At 36.2% G+C, this 27666-nt stretch overlaps 1 protein-coding gene across 4 annotated transcripts in view; it reads right to left on the bottom strand.

The window, feature by feature from the left end:
- GRID2 (glutamate ionotropic receptor delta type subunit 2) overlaps positions 1–27666 on the bottom strand; it is a 1592807-nt gene that overhangs the window by 780270 nt on the left and 784871 nt on the right. For 3 of the 4 annotated variants that reach the window (XM_081594858.1, XM_081594839.1, XM_081594831.1), the window contains exon 3: positions 1090–1374. The exons of the other annotated variant lie outside the window; for it this stretch is intronic. In XM_081594858.1, coding sequence (XP_081450984.1) covers positions 1090–1374 — 285 coding nt within the window. The remainder of the gene's footprint in view (positions 1–1089; positions 1375–27666) is intronic. 4 annotated transcript variants of the gene reach the window in all.

Genomic DNA, 27666 nt, shown 5'->3' with positions numbered 1-27666 from the left:
CACTGAAAGGATTTTTTTTTTTCTGTCTCCTTCTTAAGGAAAATTTCTAAGAAAACACATGTTTCACAATATATGTTCCTTATCAAAATCTGTTTATTTCCTCTCATTTGAACCTAGCAATCTCTACTCCCTTTCTTCTCTTCCTAATGACAACAATAAGAGAGAAACTATGTTTGAAAATCTCTGGGATTAGTCAGATAGAAAACAGGTAGATTTTAATTTGGGGAAAAAAGTGTTTAAACAAAAATATCATTATTTAATTATTTAATATTAAATGAGTGCTAAGCCACTTCAGTCATGTCTGACTCTTTGTGACACTAGGGATGGTAGCCTGCCAGGCTCCTCTATACATGGGATTCTCCAGGCAAGAATACTGGAGTGGCTTGCCATCCCCTCCTCCAGGGGATCTTCCTGACTCAGGGATCAAATCTGAGTCTCTTATATCTCCTGCATTGGCAAGAGAGTACTTTAGCACAAGTGCCACCTGGGAAAATATTGAGACAAAGTATCTTCTTAAGACATAGTAAAATGATATAAGTAAAATGCCTTGTGTTTTACCTTGGAAAGTTAAATAAATTAAGTATTTTTATACTAATCAGTATTTTTGTGAGCGTTCATTTTGGAGACAATATGCTAGGATAAATCTAAGGCATGGTAATTTCAATGACCCTCAAAGTGTTAAGTACTAAGTAAATTCTAAAGTCTATACAAGAGCATAAGAAAAATACTTCAGATATTTTTTTTTGAACTGAAAAATAGAAATGGGTAATGTTTTTAAATGTTCTAGGATCTGTCCAAAATTATTCTTTTATTATTATATGTAGGTATAAATGCTTCTGAAAGCACTTGAAATGCTTTTGAAAGCATTGTTTTCAATAACTTCCTGTTATTTGAAAGATCAAGATATATGCAAAAGATTGAACCTGAGGTCTTAACAAAATTTTTTGTCATTGTTGCTGATGTGTAAGAATATGACACGACATGAAAACCACAAATAATAATAACTTCTTCGAGTTTTTCAAGATTCAACAAAATTAACTGCCATATAAATACTAGCTTACAAAACTCATGCAAGTAACAAACACTTACCATACTCGCTATCATAGAATATAATGAACTTCTGCCAGGCATATTCTGTGACCACTCTCAGGATAACGTCATTTAAGTAGACAGGTGGCCGAACAGAGAGAGTGTAGTCATCATTCCTGTTGCTCCGGGTGAGTCCACAGCCACTCCTTGGGGTCCCAGCTGTGGAGCGCTGAATGAAGAGGTGGGGAATATGCATGGCATCTGCCAAAGACTGGAGGGATCCTGCTGATGTGCAGCCAATGGAGCTGACCAGGGCCAAGATGCCTTGATTCATAAGTTCACAGGCTGTAAGAAAGTACAGTAATATTCAAATGTCAATATAGGTTTCATATGCTTTCTCTTTTACAAAGAACAGTAAATAAAGGTTACACAGTTATTATACAACTATGGAAATATATATGTATATATTAAAGAACATTCTACATGCGGATATCTTTCAATTACAAACCACTATTGGGATTCAGATCAAGAATTCTATCCTAATTATTAACAACTATCTGACCTCATGCAAATTTTGTAGCTACTCTTAGTGTCAGTTTAATCATCTGTAAAGAGGACATTTAAGCAGGAATCCTTCAGGATTATTGTGAAGGTCAGAGATAATTCAGTGTCTGTTATTTGCCTCTCACGTGATAGGCATCCAATTAGTGACAGCTATGTGGTTTGGTCACTAAGTCGTGTCCGACTCTTCCAATCTCATGGACTGTAGCCCTCCAGGCTCCTCTCTCCATGGGATTTTCCAGGCAAGAATACTGGAGTGGTTTGCCATTTCCTTCTCCAAGTGACAGTATATAATTATCAATGTATAATTCAAGGAAAATGTAATTCTTTACTGAATATGTAATACAAGGTTTTACAAAAGGAGATAATATGCAAACTGGTAAATAAATGAAGGGGGAGATGAAGAGTTTGAGGAAGGCACTTCTGGCCACAGAGAAGAGAGTCATGCTGGTACCTAAAACTCTGATGACACTTAACTTTCCTATTAAGCTTGAGAAATGAAAATGTTTTTGTTTTTTTCCTTGTTTTACAGGAAACTCATAGTCAAATAAAATAATGCATTTCAGAAACTATCACATTCTGGTTTCCAGCTGAACAATTTCTAATTTCTACTACATTGTTTATGATCTGTTTTAGCTTCATTTTAACTACTGTGTGCAGGCATATACTCTTACTTCAAAACATATTTAAAATGAGAACAAATATAAATTATAACTAAACATAAAGACATAGCATATATATATATATATAAAAAAGAGTTCAGAAGTGATATTTCAGAATGCCAATTTTTGAAGTCAAGAATTGGAAAACCAAAAGTAAATTTAGAAAGAATCAGGCAAAATTAATTCCACCGGAGAAGGTAAGACATCATAATTGTTTAAGTATTTATTCTAGATCTGATGCATTCTAGATATAACATTCTCAGTATTCAAACTTTATTTTTTTACATAATTCTTGAAAACTTCAAAGGAAAAGTTAGATGATAAGTACCTCCATGAAATAAATTGGCCAGTTGGGGGATGGTCCCAAGATGGCAGAGGAATAGGATGGGAAGACCACTTTCTCCCCCACAAATTCATCAAAAGCTCATCTGAATGCTGAGTAACTTCCACAAAACAACTTCTGAATGCTGGCAGAGAACACCAGGCATCCAGAAAAGGAGGGTGTGATTACTGGCTCGGTTGCTCTCTCCCCTTTGATCCTTCCTTTTCTCCACCAGGTCACCTCAATCTCTTCCCTCCCCCTTCTCTTCTCTGCTTAATTCTGTGAATCTCTCTGGGTCTTCCAGGCTGTGGAGAACACTTAGGGAACTGATTACTGGCTAGATTGGTCTCTCCCCTTTTGACTCTCCCTTTTTCCTCCTGGTCCCTCCTCCCTCTTCTCTTCTCCTCCCTCTTTTCTTCTCTATGTAACTCTGTGAATCTCTCTGGGTGTTCCAGACTGTGGAGAACACTTAGGGAACTGATTACTAGCTAGATTGGTCTCTCCCCTTTTGACTCCCTCTCTTCTCCTCCTGGTCACCTCACTCCCTCCTCCCTCTTCTCTTCTCCATGTTACTCTGTGAACCTCTCTGGGTGTCTCTTGCTGAGGAGAACTGTTTCACCATTAACCTAGATGTTTTATCATCTGTGGTGTATGGATGGAGAAGTCTTGAGGCTACTGTAAGAATAAGACTGAAAGCCAGAGGCAGAAGGCTTAACTCCAAAACTTGAGAACATCAGAGAACTCTTGATTGTAGGGAACATTAATAGACAAGAGCTCACCCAAAAGCCTCCATACCTACACTGAAACCAAGCTTCACCCAAGAGCCAAAAAGTTCCAGAGCAAGACATACCATGCTAATTCTCCAGAAAAGCAGGAACACAACCCTGAGCATTGAAAGACAGGCTGCCCAAAGCCAGCCAAACCCACAGACACCTGAAAACTCACTACTGGACACTTCACTGCACTTCAGAGAGAAGAGATCCAGCTACACCCACCAGAACACAGATGCAAGCTCCTCTAACCGGGAAACCTTGACAAGCCACTCATCCAACCCCACCCACAGGGAGCAGGCTTCACAATAAAGAGGAACCACAAACTTCCAGCCTACAGAAAGGGCACCCCAACACAGCAATCTAAACAAGATGAAAAGGCAGAGAAATACTCAGCAGGTAAAGGAACATGATAAATGCCCACCAAACTAAACAAAAGAGGAAGATATAGGGAGTCTACCTGAAAAAGAATTCAGAATCATGATAGTAAAGATGATCCCAAATCTTGAAAACAAAATGGAGTTAACAGATAAATAGACTAGAGACAATGATTGGGATGATGAAATAAATGTTTAACAAGGACTTGGAAGAAATAAAGAAGAGTCGATCAATAATTTGAAAGATGGTTATGATAACCCTATATGCGAGACAGAATAAGAGACACAGATGCATAAAACAGTCTTATGGACTCTGAGGGAGAAGGTGAGGGTGGGACGTTTTGAGAGAATAGCATTGAAACATGTATATTATCATACGTGAAACAGAACACCATTCCAGGTTCGATGCATGAGATAAATGCTCAGGGCTGGGGCAATGGGATGACCCAGAGGGATGGGATGGGGAGGGAGGTGGGAGGGGGATTCAGGATGGGGAACACATGTAAACCCATGGCTGATTCATGTCAATGTATGGCAAAACCACTACAATATTGTAAAGTAATTAGCCCCCAACTAAAATAAATAAATTTATTTAAAAAATAATGAATAATGCAATAACTGAGATCAAAAGCACCGTGGAGGGAGCCAACAGTAGAATAACTGAAGCAGAAGACAGGATAAGTGAGGTGGAAGATAGAATGGTAGAAATAAATGAAGCAGAGAGGAAGAAAGGAAAAATTATTAAAAGAAATGAGGACAACCTCAGAGACCTCTGGGACAATGTTAAATGCCCCAACATTTGAATCATAGGAGTCCCAGAAGAAGACAAAAAGAAAAGGCATGAGAAGATACTTGAGGAGATAATAGTTGAAAAATTCCCTAAAATGGGGAAGGAAATAGCCACCCAAGTCCAAGAAATCCAGAGAGTCCCAAACAGGATGAACTCAAGGCAAAACACCCCAACACACATATTAATCAAACTAATGAAGATCAAACACAAACAGCAGCAAGGGAAAAGCAACAAATAACACACAAGGGGATCCCCATAAGGATAACAGCTGATCTTTCAATAGAAACTCTTCAGGCCAGAATGGAATGGCAGGATATACTTAGAGTGATGAAAGAGAAAAACCTACAACCCAGATTACTATACTCAGCAAGGATCTCATTCCAATATGAAGAATTCAAAAGCTTTACAGACAAGTGACAGCTGAGAGAATTCAGCACCACCAAACCAGCTCTTCAACAAATGCTAAAGGATCGTCTCTAGATAGGAAACACAGAAGTTTGTTTCAAACCCAAAACAACAAAGAAAATGGAAACAGGAGCATACTTATCAATAATTACCTTAAATGTAAATGGGTTGAATGCCACAACCAAAAGACAAAGACTGACTGAATGGATACAAAAAACAACACCCCTATATATGCTGTCTACAAGAGACCTAGCTCAAACCAAAGGACACACACAGGCTGAAAGTGAAGGTCTGGAAAAATAGATATTTTATGCAAATGGAGACCAAAAGAAAGCAGGAGTAGCAATACTCATATCAGATAAAATAGACTGAAATAAAAGCTGTGAAAAGAGACAAAGAAGGACACTACATAATGGTCAAAGGATCAATCCAAGAAGAAGATATAACAATTGTAAATATATATGCACCTGACATAGGAGCACCTCAATACATGAGGCAAATGCTAACAAGTATGAAAGGGGAAATTAACAGTAACACAATAATAGTGGGGACTTGGATACCCTACTCATACCTATGGATAGATCAGCCAAACAGAACATTAGAAAGGAAACACAGACTTTAAATGATACAATGGACCAGTTATACCTATTGATATCTATAGGACATTTCACCCCAAAACAATGAATTTAACCTTTTTCTCAAGTGTACACAGAACATTCTCCAGGATAGATTACATCCTGGGTCATAAATCTAGCCATGGTAAATTCAAAAACGTTGAAATCATTTCAAGCATCTTTTCTGATCACAATGTGGTAAGATTAGATGTCAACTACAGGAAAAAAAGTATTAAAAATACAAACATATGGAGACTAAACAATACACTTCTGAATAACCTACAAATCAGGGAATAAATCAAAAAAGAAATAAAATATGCATAGAAACAAATGAAGATGAAAACAGAACAACCCAAAACCTATGGGATTCAGTAAAAGCAGTACTAAGTGGAAAGTTCATAGCAATACAATACCTCAAGAAAGAAGAGAAAAAATCAAACAAATGTTACTCCTAAAACAACTAGAAAAAGAAGAAATGAAGAACCCGAGGGTTAATAGGAGGAAAGAAATCATAAAAATTAGAGTAGAAATAAAGGAAAAGGAAACAAGAATATAGCAAAATCAACAAAACTAAAATCTGGTTCTTTGAGAAGATAAATAAAATAGACAAACCATTAGCCAGACTCATCAACAAAAAGAGCGAGAAGAATCAACTCAACAAAATTAGAAATGAAAATGGAGAAATCACAACAGACAATACAGAAATACAAAGGATCATAAGAGACTACTATCAGTAATTATATGCCAATAAAATGGACAACTTGGAAGAAATGGACGAATTCTTTGAAAAGTATAAACTTCCAAAACTGAACCAGAAAGAAACAGAAAATCTTAACAGACTCATCACAAGCATGGAAATTGTAATCAACAATTTTCCAACAAACAAAAGCCCAGGACCGGATGGCTTCACAGGTCAATTCTACCAGAAATTTAGAGAAGAACTAACACCTATCCTACTCAAACTCTTCCAGAAAATTCCAGAGGGAGGTAAACTTCCAAACTCATTCTATGAGGCCATCATCACCCTAATACCAAAACCAGACAAAGATGCCACAAAAAAAGAAACCTACAGGCCAATATCACTGATGGACATAGATGTAAAAGTCCTTAACAAAATTCCAGCAAACAGAATCCAACAACATATTAAAAAGATCATACATCATGACCAAGTGGGCTTTATCCCAGGGATGCAAGGATTCTTCAATATTTTCAAATCAATTAATGTGATACACCACATTAACAAATTGGAAGATAAAAACCATATGATTACCTCAATAGACACAGAGAAAGCCTTTGACAAAATTCAACATCCATTTATGATAAAAATCCTGCAGAAAGCAGGCATAGAAGGAACATATCTCAACATAATAAAAGGCATATATGATAAACCCACAGCAAACATTCTCCTCAATGGTGAAAAATTGAAAGCATTTCCCCTAAAGTCAGGAACAAGACAAGGGTGCCAACTCTCACCACTACTATTCAACATAGTTTTGGAATGTTTTAGCTACAGCAATCAGAGAAGAAAAAGAAATAAAAGGAATCCACATTGGAAAAGAAGAAGTAAAACTCACACTGTTTGCAGATGACATGATCTTCTATCTAGAAAACCCTAAAGACTCCACCAGAAATTTACTAGAGCTAATCAATGAACACAGTAAAGTTGCAGGAAATAAAATTAATACACAGAAATCCCTTGCATTCCTATACACTAACAATGAGAAAACAAAAAGAGAAATTAAGGAAAATCCCATTCACCATTGTGACAAAAAGAATAAAGTACTTAGGAACAAATCTACCTAAAGAAACAAAAGACCTACATATAGAAAACTATAAAACACAGATGAGAGAAATCAAAGATGACACAAATAGATGGAGAAATATACAACGTTCATGAATTGGAAGAATCAATATAGTGTAAATGAGTAGACTACCCAAAACAATCTATAGATTCAATGCTACCCTTATCAAGCTACTGATAGTATTTTTCACAGAACTAGAACAAATAATTTCACAACTTGTATAGAAACACAAAAAACCTTGAATAGCCAAAGCAATCTTGAGAAAGAAGAATGGAACTGGAGGGATCAACTTCCTGACTTCAGACTATACTACAAAGCTACAGTCATCAAGACAGTATGGTATTGGCACAAAGACAGAAATATAGATCAATGGAATAAAATAGAAAATAGATAAATTTTCTATTTATCAAAATAGGTAACAAAATAGACAATTTATCTATTAACAAAATAGATAAATCCACAACCTATGTATACCTTATCTTTGACAAAAGAGGCAAAAATGTACAGTGGAGAAAAGACAATCTCTTTAACAAGTGGTGCTGGGAAAACTGGTCAACCACTTGTAAAAGAATGCAACTAGAACACTTTCTAACACCATACAGAAAAATAAACTCAAAATGGATTAAAGCTCTAAATGTAAGCCCAGAAATTATAAACCTCTTAGAGGAAAACAAGGAGGATCTTCTATGGCTCACCTCCCAGAGTAATGGAAATAAAAGCAAAAATAAACAAATGGGACCTAATTAAAATTAAAAGCTTTTGCACAATGAAGGAAACTATAAGAAAGGTGAAAAGACAGCTTTCAGAATGGGAGAAAATAATAGCAAATGAAGCAACTGACAAAAAAATTAATCTCAAAAATATACAAGCAGCTCATGAAGCTCTATACCAGAAAAATAAATGACCCAATCAAAAAATCGACAAAGAACTAAACAGACATTTCTCCAGAGAAGACATACAGATGGCTAACAAACACATGAAAAGATGCTCAACACCACTCACTATCAGAGAAATGTCAATCAAAACCACAATGAGGTACCATTTCACGTCAGTCAGAATGGCTGCTATCAAAAAGTCTACAAACAATAAATGCTGGAGAGGGTGTGGAGAAAAGGGAACCCTCTTACACTGTTGGTGGGAATGCAAACTAGTACAGCCACTATGGAGAAGAGTGTGGACATTCCTTAAAAAACTGGAAATAGAAATGCCATACGACCCAGCAATCCCACACTAGGCATACACACTGGGGAGACCAGAATTGAAAGCGTCACGTGTACCCCAATGTTCATCACAGCACTGTTTACAATAGCTAGGTCATGGAAGCAATCTAGATGTCCATCAGCAGATGAATGGATAAGAAATCGTGGCACATATACATAATGGAATACTACTCAGCTATTAAAAAGAATGCATTTGAATCAGTTCTAATGAGCTGGATGAAACTGGAGCCTACTATATAGAGTGAAGTAAGTCAGAAAGAAAAACACCAATATAGTATATTAATGCATATATATGGAATTTAGAAAGATGGTAATGATGACCCAATATGCAAGACAGCAAAGGAGACACAGACATAAAGAAGAGACTTTTGGACTTGGTGGGAGAAGGTGGGGGGTGAGGATTTGGGAGAACAGCTTTGAAACATGTATATTACCATATGTGAAATAGATGACCAGTCCAAGTTTGATGCATGAAACAGGGCACTCATAGCCAGTGGACTGGGACAACCCAGAGGGATGAGATGGGAAGGGAGGTGGCGTAGGTGTTTGGGATGGGGGACACGTGTACACCTGTGGCTGATTCATGTCAGTGTATGGCAAAAACCACTACAATACTGTAAAGTAATTAGCCTCCAATTAAAGTAAATAAATTAATTAAAAAATAAAAAAATAAATTGGCCAGTTAGTGAAAGTTGACAAATGAAAGTTTAGAAGAACTATGCTAGTGACACACATGTAAATATCAAATAAATATATTATGACTAGTGTTAAGGCCAACAACACATACAAATTAAATTAATAATTACTAGGGAGAAAATTTTCAAGCATGAGAGAGGTTATATGATTTCAAATAAATGTGAAATAGCATAATGGATAATTGATTCTTAGACCATCAAAGGTTGCAGGTGAAGTTTCAGTAAAAATTACACATAGAGCCTATTCATGTTCATGAATTCAACATTTATAGAAAGCAAAAAAGATTTTAGTTATATTTTCAATGAATTTATTCAAAAATACTGAATAATGAATTTAAAAAATTATAATGAATTAAATCAAAAGAACTTTTGTTTCACTACTGAGGTAAACACAACCATTGCTTATTTATATAAGCAAGTAGAAATTCACTTTTGAAGAAAGATTTTGCTTAAAAATTGGCTCACTTATATTTAACATCAAGATAAATAAAAGTGCCTCAGGTATATACAGCTGAATTCAATCCTTAGATCACAGTAATTTAAAGAGATCAAATAATCGTGACATTTTATATACATTTATCACAGACATTTAAATTGGGGTTCAAGATGAAAAAAAAAATCAGTTTCAGTATTATATTCTGTCATGAATTACAATATGTGAAAATCATCTATTTTAATCTTCAAATTTAGAAAGATAAACTCTGAAGACTCATATATTAATTATTCTTGAGCAGATAAACTTGCCTTAGTATATAATTTGTGTTTCCTCCTATCCACTATGTTCAGTTCAGTTCAGTTCAATCACTCAGTGGTGTCCAACTCTTTGCAACCCCATGAACGGCAGCACGCCAGGCCTCCCTGTCCATCACCAACTCCTGGAGTCTACCAAAACCTGCGTCCATTGAGTCGGGATGCCATCCAACCATCTCATCCCCTTCTCCTCCTGCCCTCAATCTTTCCCAGCATCAGGGACTTTTCAAATGAGTCAGCTCTTCGCATCTGGTAGTCAAAGTATTGGACTTTCAGCTTCAACATCAGTCCTTCCAATGAACACCCAGGACCGATTTCCTTTAGGATGGACTGGTTGGACCTCCTTGCAGCCCAAGGGACTCTCAAGAGTCTTCTCCAACACCACAATTCAGAAGCATCAATTCTTCTGTGCTCAGCTTTCTTTATAGTCCAAATCTCATATCCATACATGACTACTGAAAAAACCATAGGCTTGACTAGATGGTTCTTTGTTGGCAAAGTAATGTCTCTGCTTTTTAATATGCTATCTAGGTTGGTCATAACGTCCTTCCGAGGAGTAAGCATCTTTTAATTTCATGACTGCAGTCACCATCTGTAGTGATTTTGGAGCCCAAAAAAATAAAGTCAGCCACTGTTTGCCCATCTATTTGCCATGAAGTTATGGGACCAGATGCCATGATCTTAGTTTTCTGAATGTTGAGCTTAAAGCCAACTTTTTCACTTTCTTCTTTCACTTTCATCAAGAGGCTCTTTAGTTCTTCTTCACTTTCTGCCATTAGGATGGTGTCTCTGCAGCTCTAAGGTTATTGATATTTCTCCCAGCAATCTGGATTCCAGCTTGTGCTTCTTCCAGCAGAGGGTTTCTCATGATGTACTCTGCATATAAGTTAAATAAGCAGGGTGACAATATACAACTTTGATGTACTCCTTTTCCTATTTGGAAACAGTCTGTTGTTCCATGTCCAGTTCTAACTGTTGCTTCCTGACCTGCACACAGGTTTCTCAAGAGGCAGGTCAGGTGGTCTGGTATGCCCATCTCTTTCAGAATTTTCCACAGTTTATTGTGATCCACACAGTCAAAGGCTTTGGCATAGTCAATAAAGCAGAAATAGATGTTCTTCTGGAACTCTCTTGCTTTTTTGATGATCCATTGGATGTTGGCAATTTGATCTCTGGTTCCTCTGACTTTTCTAAATCCAGCTTGAACATCTGGATGTTCACAGTTCATGTATTGCTGAAGCCTGACTTGGAGAATTTTGAGCATTTCTTTACTAGCATGTGAGATGAGTGCAATCGTAGGGTAGTTTGAGCTTTCTTTGGCATTGCCTTTCTTTGGGATTGGAATGAAAATTGACCTTTTCCAGTCCTGTGGCCATTGCTGACTTTTCTAGATTTGTTGGCATATTGAATGCAGCACTTTCACAGCATCATCTTTTAGGATTTGAAATAGCTCAACTAGAATTCCATCACCTCCACTAGCTTTGTTTGTAGTGATGCTTCCTAAGGCCCACTTGACTTCACATTCCAGGATGTCTGGCTCTAAGTGAGTGTGAGTGATCACACCATCGTGATTATCTGGGTCGTGAAGATCTTTTTTGTACAGTTCTTCTGTGTATTCTTGCCACCTCTTCTTAATATCTTCTGATTCTGTTAGGTCCATACCATTTCTGTCCTTTATTGAGCCCTTCTTTTCATGAAATGTTCCCTTGGTATCTCTAATTTTATGTTACTTCTATCAACTGTTGTTAGTAAGAACACAACAACTAAGCAAATAATAAAATGTGTTAATAAAATTAACACATTTGCTTAAAATTTAAGCAAATGTGTTAATTTTAGATTATCTGCTATTTAGTCTTATCCATACTTCTACACATATTAGCAAGAAAAACTGAATTTTCCCTATAAAATCCAAATGTGTTGTGCTTAGTTGCTCAGTACTGTCTGTTTGTGACCCCATGGACCTTAGCCTGCCAGGCTCTTCTGTCCATGGAGATGTCCAGGCAAGAATACTGGAGCAGGTTGCCATTTCCTACTCAAGGGGATCTTTACAAACCAAGGATCGAACTCTCGTCTCTGGTTTTTCTTGCATTGGCAGGAAGATTTAACACTGCACCACATGGGGGACGCCCATAAAATCAAAATAGGAATAATCAAAAGTTGTAATCAGAAAACCATACAGTATTTGACCTGAAAGGTAATTTAGATGTTATGTAGTCTAGGATGGAAATCAGCTTTCACTTTTATGTCAACCATGACTGGCTGCTATGTTCACATCCTAGAACACTATTTGGAAGATTCTGAGACTCAAGAAGAGTACCAAAATCATCGTGTTAACTTCCTCATAGAAAGAGACTGGGAGCGTAGTAGCATGCAAGTAATAGACATGCATCCCTCTTCTAATGCCGCCAACCTTTGATGGTTTGCAGTTGTCAAGGACACAATCACTCACCTTAAAAAAAGAGAAGCAATTCTTTAAATCGTTGTTTAATATCATTTCCATCATACCAATCAAAGTATATTTACAAACTTAACATTTTCCATGGCAAAGAAAATACAGAGAGAGCTGTCCATCAGGGAACCCTCAACTGGAGAGTGTCTGCTGTCAGATTTGTAGAAAGCAATAGTCCCACTATAGAGAAGAAAAAAAGAGCTCACACATTTAAAATGAATTGTGACTCATTGAAACAAAGCACAGCCCCAGGTGGAAACTTAGAATAGGTATGCAAGGCAACCTGTCAGGGCTATATGCAATGCCTATTTTGCCCCATTTTACCAATAGGACAGCCTTGTCTAACTCAATGAAACTATGACTCATGCAGTGTAGGACCACCCAAGATGGATGGGACAAGGTGGAGAGTTCTGACAAAACGTGGTCCACTGGAGAAGGGAATGGTAAACCACTTCAGTATTCTTACCTTGAGAACCCCATGAACAGTAAAAGATAAACTCTTGATAAAGTCTTTGTTTATCTTTTAAACAGTAAAAGGTAAACCCCAAGAAAGGCAAAAAGATATGACACTAAAAGATGAATTCCCCAGGTCCATAGGTGCCCAGTGTATTACTGGAGATCAGTGGAGAAATAATTCCAGAAAGAATGAAGAGACGGAGAAGATTCTACACATAGACATCATCAAATGGTCAATACCAAAATCAGATTGATTTTATTCTTTGCAGCCAAAGATGGAGAAGCTCTATACAGTCAGCAAAAACAAGACTGGGAATTGACTGTGGCTCAGATCATGAACTTCTTATTTCAAAATTCAGACTTAAATTGAAGAAAGTAGGAGAAACCACTAGACCATTCAGGTGTGACCTAAATCAAATCCCTTATGACTATACAGTGAAAGTGACAGATAGATTCAAAGGATAAGATTTGACAGACAGAGTGCCTGAAGAACCATGGACGAAGGTTTATGACATTGCACACGAGGCAATGATGAAGACCATCCCTAAGAAAAAGAAATGCAAAAAGGCAAAATGGTTGTCTGAGGAGGCCTTACAAAAAGCTGAGAAGAGAAGAGAAGCAAAAGGTAAAGAAGAAAAGGAAACATATATCCATCTGAATGCACAGTGCCAAAAAATATAAAAAAGAGGTAAGAAAGCCTTCCTCATTGATCAATGCAAAGAAATAGAGGAAAACATTAGAATGGAAAAGACTAGAGATCTCTTCAAGAAAATTAGAGATACCAAGGGAACATTTCATGCAAACATGAAATCCAAACATTTTATGGGCACAATAAAGGACAGAAATGGTATGGACCTAACAGAAGCAGAGAATATTAAGGGTGGCAAGAATACACAGAAGAACTATACAAGAAGATCTTCATGGTCCAGATAACCACGATGGTGTGATCACTCATTAGAGCCAGACATCCTGGAATCTCAGGCAAGTAGGCCTTAGGAAGCATCACTATGAACAAAGCTAGTGGATGTGATGGAATTCCAGTTGAGCTATTTCAAATCCTAAAAGATGATACTGTGAAAGTGCTGCATTCAATATACCAGCAAATCTGGAAAAGTCAGCAATGGCCACAGGACTGCAAAAGGTCAATTTTCATTGTAATCTCAAAGAAAGGCAATGCCAAAGAAGGTTCAAACTACTGCACAATTGCACTCATCTCACATGCTAGTAAAGTAATGCTCAAAATTCTCCAAGCCAGGCTTCAGCAATACATGAACTGTGAACTTCCAGATGTTCAAGCTGGATTTAGAAAAGGCAGAGGAACAAGAGATCCAATTGCCAACATCTGTTGGATCATTGAGAAAGCAGGAGAGTTCCAGAAAAATATCTACAGCTCATAGCAGAATTATCAGACTGACATTACAAAGCAAAGGGACTAATGTGAATTTTTATATCAATAATAAAGGAGGCTATGAAAATACATAATTGAAAAGTTACTAGTACATATCATGATATCCAGGTTCCAGCATTGTGTCCACTATTGACTGAAAATGTGAGGATAAAACACAATTTAGTGTTCTACAAATGAAGAGAGGAATTTTTTAATCTATTAATGTTGATAGAATGATAAAATGAATATGAAAACATATCATAAATCACAATCCTATATACTAATGTAAAGAAATATCAGCCATTGTTTTACATTTTTACACATCATTGTTGGTAGAACCACTGTAGGACTTGCTTGACTGAAAGTATACTTAATATTTCATTATTTCTTCTCAGTAGCTTTTCTCAGCTTGTTGAAACTTTTTGTATATAGTATTAATATTTGGAGCTGAAGTTTTATAGAGGTAATGCCAAGTGAAAGAGGAGAGTGAAAAAGCTAGCTTACAACTCAACATTCAAGAAACTAAGATCATGGCATCTGGTCCCATCACTTCATGGTCAATAGATGGGGTAACAATGGAAACAGTAACAGACTTTATTTTCTTGGGCTCCAAAATCACTGCAGATGGTGACTGCAGCCATGAAATTAAAAGACCTTGCTCCTTGGAAGAAAAGCTATGACCAACCTAGACAGCTTATTAAAAAGCAGAGACATTACTTTGCCAGCAAAGATCTGTCTCATCAAGGCTATGGTTTTTCCAGTAGTCACGTATGGATGTGAGAGTTGGACTATAAAGAAAGCTGAGTGCTGAAGAAATGATTCTTTTGAACTGTGCTGTTGGAGAAGACACTTGAGAATCCCTTGGATGGCAAGGAGATCCAACCAGTCAATCCTAAAGTAAATCAGTCCTGAATATTCATTGGAAGGACTAATGCTGAAGCTGAAACTGCAATACCTCAGCCACCTAATGCAAAGAACTGACTCATTGGAAAAGACACTGATGCTGTGGAAGACTGAAGGTGGGAGGAGAAGGGGACGACAGAGGATGAGATGGTTGGATGCATCACCGACTTGATAGACATGAGTTTGAATAAGCTCTGGGAGTTGGTGATGGACAGGGAAGTTGGTTCTGCAGTCCACGGGGTCACAAAGAGTCAGACACGACGGAGCAACTGAACTGAACCGGACTGAACCTATATGAAATGTTGGCTGAAGCAGAGAATAAAACTGATTTCCTCTGGACATCGACCCTTCATAGGGCTCTTTACAAAATTTAGTATAAGAAAGAGATTCATGACAGCCTAAGAAAGATTTGAGGAAAAAAAGTGCTGCACAAAGAAGCAGTTTAGTGAACCAGTGTATCTTCTGCTATAAGAATTCCACATCTTGACTGTTAGAAGACCTGCTTTCTTTGGAGTTTTAGTTCCATACAATGCATCCTTTAGTCCACCAAATACAATGTTAAAACAGAATTTGAAATATCAGCATGTTTATGTGTGTATCTACCACTTTATTTATCATAAGAATACAAGCCAAGGACTTCTCAATGGCATATTGTTTTCCCACTAATTACTTCAAGCCTTGTGATTTATTTATATTATGCATGCATGTACTCACACACCTTCAAACATACAGAGGATGCTGCACAGCTAGCTTGTTTTTTTGAGTCCAGCTGTTTGAAACTGTAACACTATCAAAGATGTTTGAAGCCTGCATTAATTGCTGAAAGCACACCTTTTTTCTTTCTTTTCATTTCTTTCCTTCCTCCCTTCTCCTCCTTCCCTTCCTTCGTTCCTTTCATTCTTCCAACTCCCCCTTTCTTTCTTTTTTTTTTTTTTTCTTTCTTATTTCTTTCAAATAGCGAGTGACAATATTTTCACCCTTTTTGGTCATTTAGCAGTTAATTCTCTGTATAAATTCTAATTAAATGATGTTTGTGTACATTATCTTTTCATTTCTGAAACTAATCAGTTTGAGTCTTCTTTTTATTAAGTAAAATGAGATTAAAATAATATCTATAAAGAGTTTTGAAACTGATTCTCTATTACTGAATATTCAATGAGAACTCAGTAAAATATTTTTGGACAGCACTATCTTTCTTGCATACAGTTATTCCCTGTGGTATTTTTTTGATTTATTTCTATTTTCCTGATATAAATTCTTCTAATGATTTTAAGTCACATGAAGACTTTTGCATGTTCAACTCACATACTTATTCTTCAACACATATTTATGAATTTTCAACCAATGCCAGGGACATATTTGGAGACTACATAATGTATATGTCAGGTTCTATTCTCAAAAATCTTCCAATCTATTCGTCATAGTGTTTCCAAACTCTCCCTTGCATCAGAATTCAAGTAGAGGTTTAACACAGATGACTAAGTTCACACACAGAGGTTATACTGGTAGTCATGTATTGCATTATGATATGTTCTCTGAGTAGTTCTGATATGTAACCCTTTCTGGAACATCTAAGTCTAGTGGGTTGTAAATGCAACCTTCTTTGATGTAATTGTTGCAGAACATCTAATATTTGCTGACTTTAATTTTTCCCAATAATATTGTTGAAAATATAACCATAACTGGGGAGCAGAACTTCCTTATTCTTCCAGTTCTCTTAGTTTGTGAGTGGGGATGAAGAATCGGGAAAGAAGATATATAGAGTTAACAAGAATAAAAATACTCCCCCAAATTACATTTATCTTTCTTTTATTTACAATAACAAACTAAAAAGCTTTCATTATTTCATGTTTCTCCAGCTCAGATGCAACATATAATATTTCCACAATTCTCAAATGTATGCAGTTTCTATGTTTTAACATATTTGAAATAAGGACACATTTCAAAGTTACATTAGTTTTCTTGAAAAATCATTAATCAATATTGAATTTTATAATCAGTGAGTGCTTATAGATGAGAAAATAAGGTAAGCATCCATGGAACATAAGAAAGATTTGTATTCTTTCTATAGCAGTTCAGTTTAACTTCTTTTTTTTCTATTTCATTCATTAATGAACCATAAGCATAGTATTTATAATTGCTTATTTCTTTTGCATATATCAAAATGCATCTGATGTTTATTTTTATAGTTTTAAGTATAGAGTAACACAAACCAGTTTCCATCTGTCCAGATATTTAGCATTTTTTGTCAGTATAATTTTAAGTAACTATAAGAGCAGTGGCATATTAAAGATGGCATTAATTTGACATATGATTAATGTAGCTTGCCAAAAATACAATCATTTGGAACAAATTATTCCAAATAAAGAAGATCTTTATATATAAATAGTGCTATAAAGTCCAGTTTAATCAAAATTATCTACTTAAAAAGTAAGAAAATGGGAAAATTCATTTAATTATAATTAAAAGGCATTAAGACAATTTTGTCTAATGAAGAATATAAATGATTAAAATGGTTGATTACCAGTCATCAAAGGAACTCAACTTAATAATTTTCAGGCACCTATTTTTTCAGTCATCTGTTGCCATCACAAGACTTTAGTTATAATTCATAGTCTAGCCTGAAATGGACTAAAAATTTAACCTGGCACCTATTATAAGTCATTTGATTTTCCTATATAGTTATAGTCTATAACAAGCCTGTATAGAAAAGCTTTTATTGTTCTCATTTTAGGGTAAATAAACTAGCTCAATTTGTATAAAGCTAAATACGTTGTCCAAATTCATACCACTAGTAAATGGCAGAGCTGGGATTCAGACCTGGCATAGACTTCAATGCCTGGGCGATAAGAACTAGAAAATCATTGTTTTTAAATATAAAGTCTCATATAAAAAACTGAAAGACACTTAACTCTCTCTTACTACAAGATTCAGAAAATGTCAACCTCCTAGATGTAAAAGAAAAAAGGATACTGATTTTGATATCACTCTCTTTATTTTCCTTTTGGACTTGGCATTCAGTTCAGTTCTGTTTCTCAGTCATGTCCAATTCTTTGTGACCCCGTGGACTGCAGCACACCATGCTTTCCTGTCCACCACCAACTCCCAGAGCTTGCTCAAACTCACGTCCATCAAGTTGGTGATGCCACCCAACCATTTCATCCTCTGTTGTCCCCTTTTCCCACCTTCAATCTTCCCAGCATCAGGGTCTTTTCAAATGAGTCAGTTCTTCACATCAGGCAGCCAAAGTATTGGAGTTTCAGCTTCAGCATCTGCATCAGTCCTTCCAATGAATATTCAGGACTGATTACTTTAGGATTGACTGGTTGGATCTCCTTGCCATCCAAGAGATTCTCAAGGGTCTTCTCCAACAGCACAGTTCAAAAGCATCAATTCTTCGGCACTCAGCTTTCTTTATAGTCCAACTCTCACATTCATATGTGACTACTGGAAAAACCATAGCCTTGATGAGACAGATCTTTGCTGGCAAAGTAATGTCTCTGCTTTTTAATATGCTGTCTAGGTTGGTCATAGCTTTTCTTCCAAGGAGCAAGGTCTTTTAATTTCATGGCTGCAGTCACCATCTGCAGTGATTTTGGAGCCCAAGAAAATAAAGTCTGTTACTGTTTCCATTGTTACCCCATCTATTGACCATGAAGTGATGGGACCAGATGCCATGATCTTAGTTTCTTGAATGTTGAGTTGTAAGCTAGCTTTTTCACTCTCCTCTTTCACTTGGCATTACCTCTATAAAACTTCAGCTCCAAATATTAATACTATATACAAAAAGTTTCAACAAGCTGAGAAAAGCTACTGAGAAGAAATAATGAAATATTAAGTATACTTTCAGTCAAGCAAGTCCTACAGTGGTTCTACCAACAATGATGTGCAAAAATGTAAAACAATGGCTGATATTTCTTTACATTAGTATATAGGATTGTGATTTATGATATGTTTTCATATTCATTTTATCATTCTATCAACATTAATAGATTAAAAAATTCCTCTCCTCATTTGTAGAACACTAAATTGTGTTTTATTCTCACATTTTCAGTCAATAGTGGACACAATGCTGGAACCTGGATATTATGATATGTACTTTGTAACTTTTCAATTATGTATTTTCACAGCATCCTATCTTATTGATATAAATAGTCACATTAGCCCCTCCCTTTTTAATGTCAGTTTGATATAACTCTGCTATGAATTTAGATGTTTTTCTGGAACTCTCTTTCTTTTACGATGATCCATCAGATACTGGAAATTGGATCTCTTGTTCCTCTGCCTTTTCTAAATCCAGCTTGAACATCAGGGAGTTCATGATCCACATACTGTTGAAGCCTGGCATGGAGAATTTTGAGCATTACTTTGCTAGCGTGTGAAATGAGTGCAGTTGTGCAGTAGTTTGAACCTTCTTTGGCATTGCCTTTCTTTGGGATTGGAATAAAAATTGACCTTTTGCAGTCCTGTGGCCATTGCTGACTTTTCCAGATTTGCTGGCATGTTGAATGCAGCACTTTCACAGCACCATCTTTTAGGAGTTGAAATAGCTCAACTATAATTCCATCACATCTACTACCTTTGTTCGCAGTGGTGCCTCCATAGCCCACTTGACTTTATATATCAAGATGTCTGGCTCTAGGTGAGTGATCATACCATTGTGACAGAGCCATCAAGAGAGAGCCAAGGCAAAAACAACACCCAGTTGTGGATGTGACTGGTGATGGAATTAAAGTCTGATGCTGTAAAGAGCAATATTGCATAGGAACCTGGAATGTTAGATCCATTAATCATGGCAAATTGCTGGTGGCCAAACAGGAGATGACAAGAGTGAACACTGACATTTTAGGAATCAGCAAACTAAAACAGACTGGAATGGGTGAAGTTAACTCAGATGACCATTATATGTACTACTGTGGGCAAGAATCCTAGAAGAAATTGAGTAGCCATCATAGTCAACAAGAGTCCAAAATTCAGTACTTGGATGCAATCTCAAAACTGACAGAATGATCTCTGTTCATTTCCAAGGCAAACCATTCAATATCACGGTAATCCCAGTCTATGCCCTGACCAGTAATGCTGAAGAAGCTGAAGTTGAACAGTTGTATGAAGACCTACAAGACCTTCTAGAACTAGAATCCAAAAAGACGTCCTTTTCATTATAGGGGCCTGGAATGCAAAAGTAGGAAGTCAAGAAATACCTGGAATAGCAGTAAATCTGGCCTTGGAGTACAGAATGAAGCAGGGCAAAGGATAATAGAGTTTTGCCAAGAGAACACACTGGTCATAGCAAGCACCCTCTTCCAACAACAAAAGAGAAGATTCTATACATCAACATCACCAGATGGTCAATACCGAAATCAAATTGATTATATACTTTGCAGCCAAAGATGGAAAAGTTCTATACAGGCAGCCAAAAAAAAAGACCAGGAGCTGACTGTGGCTCAGACCATGAACTCCTTATTGCCAAATTCAGACTTAAATTGAAGAAAGTAGGGGAAACCAGTAGACCATTCAGGTATGACCTACATCAAATTCCATACGATTATAGAGTGGAAGTGAGAAACAGATTCAAGGGATTAGATCTGATAGAATGCCAGAAGAACTATGGATGGAGGTTCCTGATATTGTAAAGGAGGCAAGGATCAAGACCATCCCCAAGAAACAGATCCTTGTGCACACTAGGACCCAGGAAAAAGGAGCTGTGACCCCACAAGAGACTGACGCACACTTGATTGTGAGGGTCCAGGAGTCTCTGGCGGAGGCTTGGGTAGGCGGTGGCCTGCTGCAGGGATGGGGGCACTGAGTGCAGCAATGTGTGCACAGACCTTTTGAAGGAGGTTGCCATTATCTTCATTACCTCCACCATAGTTTGACCTCAGGTCAAATAATAGGGAGGGAACACAGCCCTTCCCTTCAACAGAAAATTGGATTAAAGATTTACTGCACACAGCTCCGCCCATCAGAACAAGACCCAGCTTCCCCCTCCTTCAGTCTCTCCCATCAGGAAGCTTCCATAAGCCTCTTATCTTTCTCCATCAGAGGGCAGACAGACTGAAAACCACAATCATAGAAAACAAACCAATCTGATCACATGGACTACAGCAGTTGTCTAACTCAATGAAACTATGAGCCACGCCATGCAGGGCCCCCCAAGATGGACGGGTCATGGTAGAGAGTTCTGACAAAATGTGGTCCACTGGAGAAGGGGATGGCAAACCACTTTAGTATTCTTGCCTTGAGAACCCCATGAATAGTATGAAAAAAACCTTTTAATGGGGAAGTAAATCTGGAGCTGCAATATGAAGAATAAATAAGGAACCAGTTCAGTAAAAAGGAGTTACTTTAATGAAAAAGAGTGAAGAAAATATTTCCAACTAGAAGAAACAGAATATACAAAAATGCTGTGATAGAAAGATCATGTATTATCTGAGAGGCAGAAGAAATGTCAGGTAGCTAGAGTAGAGAGTCCATGGAAGAAAGTTGTGTAAAATGAGGATAGAAGGGTGGGCAAGAAATATGACTTTTGAATGGGTTTGGCTTTTTGTCATTAATTTGTAAGAGAGATTTACATATTTTCAGGATCACCCCTTTTTCTGTTATTTATATGTTAAAATATCCCTCTTTAATTTCCTGTGTTTTAAATTTCTGAACAATTTAGAAGATGTAAGATTGGCTATGGTCATTCCATTTGTCATGTATGGATGTGAGAGCTGGACTATAAAGACAGCACTGAAGAATTGATGGTTTTGAACTGTAGTGCTGGAAAAGACTCTTGAGAGTCCCTTGGACACAAGGAGATAAAACCAGTCAATCCTAAAGGAAATTAGCCCTGAATACACATTGGAATGACTGATGCCGAAGCTGAAGCTCCAATACTTTCGCCATCTGATGTGAACAGCCAATGCACTGGAAAAGACCATGATACTGGGAGAGACTGAAGGCAGAAGGAGAAGAGGGTGACAGAATGAGAGGGATGCATCACTCATTCAATGGACATGAACTTGCAAACTCCTACAGATGGTGAAGGACAGGGAGGCCTGGCGTGCTGCAGTCCATGGGACTATAAAGAGTCGGACATGACTTGGCAACTGAACAACAGCAAGATTATTATATAATCACATTTGTCAGTCTTTTGACTTTTGGGAATATTTTGCCTTCTCACAGCCTACAGACTTCCCTGGTGGTTCAGCTGGTAAAGAATTTGCCTGCAATGCGGGACTCCTGGGTTCGAACCTTGGGTCAGGAAGATCCCCTAGAGAAGGGAACAGCTACCTACTCCTGGAGAATCCCATGGACTGTATAGTTCATGGGGTCGCAAAGAGTCAGACATGACTTAGTGACTTTCACTCACTCAGTTTGGGGTAAGAGATGCAGCCTATGGACTTATAAAGTGACAAGTTTATCTTCACCATCTGATACCCTATGGCTGATCACCAGCTGATAGAAGTTAGGACTCCAGGAAAGATAGCAATGAAATTTAAAGAAACTAGATGAGTGCATAATGTTATATTTAGTTGATACAGGTGAAATTTGATCTTTATATGCATTATCCCAGCTAAAAAAGAGTGAAGTAAACACAACTGTGACAGAATGATAATCCATATTATATTATGGATTATAAGTCTTTCTTCAAAACTTTTCCCATGATTTTTCAGAAATTATTGCTATTAAAATTATTATTCTTTTATAATATGGCACATCCTGGATTTAGAACTGATTCTTTCAAGACAAGTGAAAGAATATTCCATATTCTGTAATATTCTGTATTACAAAAATATGAAGATCTTGGTAAAAGATATGATGAACCCTATGTTTATGTTTGTATGAGGGGAAGACAATGGATAATGAATAAATAATATTTTACTTTGCTCTCTCAGTTATTGCCATCTTTCCAGAATATCAATGCCAAAACTCAGAAGTCACTTTCAGTTTTCATTTATTTTCAATTTTTCAATATTTTTTCTTTTATTCCTGATACTCCTTCATATCCATTCTTGCCAAGCACTACTGCTAATTCTACATCTTAAATATTTCTCAAAATGATTCTCTTCTTTGAAATATTCGATTCTAATCCCTTTGGAAAAAAAGTGAAAGTGTCAGTCTCTCAGTCCTGTCTGACTCTTTGCAACCCCATGGACTGTAGTCCATCAGGCTCCTCTGTCCATGGAATTCTCCAGGCAAGAATACTGGAGTGGGTAGTCATTCTCTCCTCCAGGCGATCTTTCTGACCCAGCTGAAGGCTGAGAAGCCCTCTAGTCCCTTAGTTTAATCTACATTGCACCTCAATTACTAAAACTGTCTCCAAGTTGGTGCGAATGGTTTCACAGCCTTCAACTCAACTTTTCTCCAATCATTCACAATGTTAGAAGTATATCTATTTATTAAATCTTATCATGTCATTTCTGTGTTTTAAAGGCCATCAATAAAAGACTGAGGAACTATTAAAAACTGGAGGAACTAAAGAGAAATGACAACTAAATACAATATGAGATCCTAAATAAAATTCTAGAAAAGAAAAATATTATTAAAGACACTGATGAATTTTGAGTAAAGTCTGTGGCTCATTCAATAATATTGTATTAATGTTGACTGCCTGTTGTTTATAATTGCACTATGACTATGTAAGACATTGATATCAGTGGAAAGAAATGAGAAATACAAGAAATTATCTGTCCTATTTATACAACTTTTTCTACATTTTCTATAAATCTAAAACTACTTGAAAATTAAAAGTTAAAAGCAGATAAACAGTCAATGACTTCCAGCTTCTGCGAGAAAAGCTTAAACTCTTAGCATGGCATACAAGGCCCTTCATGAACTGGTGCTGGTCTATATTTTCATGGTTACTTCCAGCTCCTATTCCTTGCCATCACATCTTCCTTCCATTTCATTCTATTTCCTACTGCTATGCTATTTATACTATGATTTATATTATTTTTTCAGCAGTCTAGGAGCTTATGCAAACAATTGTTTTTGATACCTTAAGAACACTGAGTCTTCTGATTTATGACCATGGTATATATCTTCATTTAACTCAGTTTTATTTTTTTTTCTAAGTAGTATTTTGTAGTACTCAGTGAATAAGCCTCACTCTCCTTTGTTAAGTTTATTGCCAAATTAAATAATTTATTAAGTTATTTATTTTACATTTATATACTATTGCAAATGAAACTGTACTTCAATAAAAAATACATATTAGCTAGATATAAAAAATACACACTTTTACATTTAATTATATTTTCCATGGCTAGAATATCAGAATATATCAGATTATTACATACTTATTTTGCATTATAAAATCCTATTGAACTCACTTACTAGTCTTTCTTTTTCTGTAGGTAATACAGCAATTTTTACATAGTCATGTAATTTTCAATTACAGACACATGTATTTCTTCCTTTCCTTTTTTTAAAAAATCATTTATTTATTTGTTTATAGTACTTCCTTTCTAATATATAAACATTTTAATTTCCTTTTCATGTCTTATTGTACTAGCTAGTACCAGCACAATATTGAAAATACATGCTAAGAGCAGTTATTGTTCCCTTGTTCCTAATCTTAGGAGAAAAAGATTCAGTCTTCGATAATTAAATATGAGGTAACATGTAAGATTATTTTTTTCTTTGACCATGATCTCACTGAAGTTGAGGAAGTTCGCTTTTATTACTAGCTTGCTGAGAGTTTTTAGCAGCAATGGACGTTAGATTTCGTCGAAAGCTTTTTTTTTTTTTACATCCACTGAAATAATACTTTTTCCCTTGGTCTCTTAATATGGGTGAAAGTGAAAGTGTTAGTCACTTAGTTGTGCCCGACTCTGTGACCTCATGGACTCTAGTCCATCAGCCTCCTCTGTCCAGGGGATTTTCCCGGTAAGGATACTGGAGTGGTTTGCCATTTCCTTCTCCAAGGGATCTTCCCGACCCAGGGATCCCAGGTCTCCTGCACTGCAGGTAGATTCTTTACTGACTAAGCAACCAAGTACATTGATTGATTTCTGAATGTTAAACCATCTTTGCAAGGATAATGGCAGCCTTGTAATGAGTTGGAGTAGAGTAACACCTATTTAGCTTTTTGGAAGAATTTGTTTTTAATTAGTGTTATTTAATTAGTGAGTTTAGTAGAACTCTGTAGTAGAACTTTCTAAAAGTGAAGTTTTATTTTTGAGAAAGTTTTTAACTGTAAAATCTATTTTTAAAACAGATATGGGCATATTCAGCTTATTTATTTCCTTTTGAGTGTGCTTTGGTATCTGTGTCTTTCAAGGAATTTGCTTTTTTCATCTAACCTGTCAAATTTATTAGCATAAAGATGCTCATAATATCATCAGGTAATCATTTTAATATCTACAGAATCTGTAGTAATACTGACTCTTTCACTTATAATATTGGTAATCTGTATAATCTCTCTTTTGTTCCTGGGCAATCTGGCTAGAGGATTGTTACTTTTATTAATTTTCTTCAAGAAACAGTTTTTGGTTTTGTTAATTTTTCTCTATTGCTTTTTTATTTTCTGTATCATTTATTTCCACTCTGATGTTTATCATTTCCTTTTTCCTCTGCTTAATTTGAGTTTAATTTGCTCTTCTTTTTAAGGTAGAAGCTGTAATCATAAATTTTAGACTTTTTTTCTAGTATAGGTATTTAGTCCTTTACATTTATGTTACGTACTGCTTCAGTCTAAACTTTTTCTGCTACACTTCCCCTACTATTCATTTCTGTTATTCACCTTTCCTGCTAACAGATAACTATAGTTGCTTTGATGCTTCTGTATGACAGCTCCAACATCTGTGGTAATCAACTATTAGAATGCCAGTCTTCTGGACTAGACACTGTCTTCTCCAGTGTTTGCTTGAAACCCAGTACCCTGCATCTTGTAAATTCAGTTTGTTAATTACATTCAGACAGACTTTAAGCACTTTTGATTAGAAGGAGTGCACTGCTTCTGATTATCAATATGAATAATTTTATTTCTATTACTAATATTTTACTCCTTGACAGCAATGACATTCAGACACATCGACAGTATGAATCAAAAAATCACTCCTCTTTTAGGAACTTTCTTATCAGGGCCCATAGGCCCTCTATAATCTCACACCTGGCCACAACTCTGAATCTAAACTATTACATTCAGCCGTACTTATTCTACTTCACCATCAAAGAGTTTGTTTCTGTTCAGTTCAGCTTCTTTTCTCTCTGTTCCTTTTGCCTGGGGGCTTTTTACTCATATATTCTTTCAGTTTATGCCCTCATGCTAAGTCTAGGCTTTTGTCGCCTCTCTTTCTATAACATCCCTGCTATTCTCTATCTCATGACTTTAATTTTTTCTTAGCATTTATCATCATCAAACCTGTTTGTTTCTATATTTTCACTCTTTCTTCGCCAAGAAAATATAAGCTACATCAGAGCAGGAGCTTTGTCTGCTCAGAGGGGGAGCTTTATCTTCTTAGCACAAAACCTGGAACAAAGATCGGTCTATTGTAGGCACTGAATGAATTAAATGAATTGAATGAACGAATGAATTAACTGAGTGAATAACTGAGTGAATGGCATAGTTGCAGTGCGATCTCCAAAGTGGATAAAAAGCAAGATAGCTTACTTATATTACAAATTACACTGCTATTTTCAGCTTTAATTTCAGCACATTAGTGTTACTCAAAAAACCCGCCTGTTTTACAGAAACAGTCCACTCTTACTGATATAACAAATCCTAAATGGAATGGACAAAAGTGGAAGTGAGAAGAATCTGTCCTTCATACAGAAAGTGTTGCTTAGCATTCCTTACATGCACTATTTAGAAATATCTTTTGTAATAGGACTAGCATAAACATGTTCCATAAAAACAGAGATGAAAGAAGAAACACTTTGCTTTTATTTATAGAAACTCAGATGTCCTTGCTATATAGAGGAGCTCAGTAAATATTTCTTCAAAACATGGATACAATAGAATATGTAATAGATTAGAACATTTAACTTGTCTTTAAACACAATATTCTCCAAGGATCTTTTTGTAGTAATAATACATCAAATACAGTCTGTTACCTCTTTAGTCTATAAACATTCATTAAAATTTTTAATTTGGTTAAACTAATTTTTTAATAATGTGTATATTTTTGATAGTTTTAAACTAAGTAGAGCTTATAGTTTTTAAGTGAACTAAAATGGCTACTTGTTTGATTTATTATAACAAGTATGAAAACGCATGGTTTTCTAACGTAATATATTCCAATTAATTGAAATATTATTTTAATTTCTTCTCAGTATTTAATCTGTGATTTTATCTTGATCTGATTAAGACATATAGTTGGCAGCAGTAGCCAGATCACAGCTTTCCGTTTGTGAATCAATCACCAGTATTACAATTTATGGATAATCACATGTCACTTAGCATAAAATGCATTTGGATTTATTCTCTGCCAGGAAGTAATCTTTTACCATCTGCAGTTTGTTATCATATTCTAATTTCACTAATAA

The sequence above is a fragment of the Giraffa tippelskirchi genome, chromosome 1 (genome assembly GCF_054371585.1).
Source record: "Giraffa tippelskirchi isolate mGirTip1 chromosome 1, T2T-mGirTip1v1.2.pri, whole genome shotgun sequence".
In the NCBI taxonomy this organism is placed as follows: Eukaryota; Metazoa; Chordata; class Mammalia; order Artiodactyla; family Giraffidae; genus Giraffa; species Giraffa tippelskirchi.
This window is presented reverse-complemented; position numbering and strand designations above follow the sequence as displayed.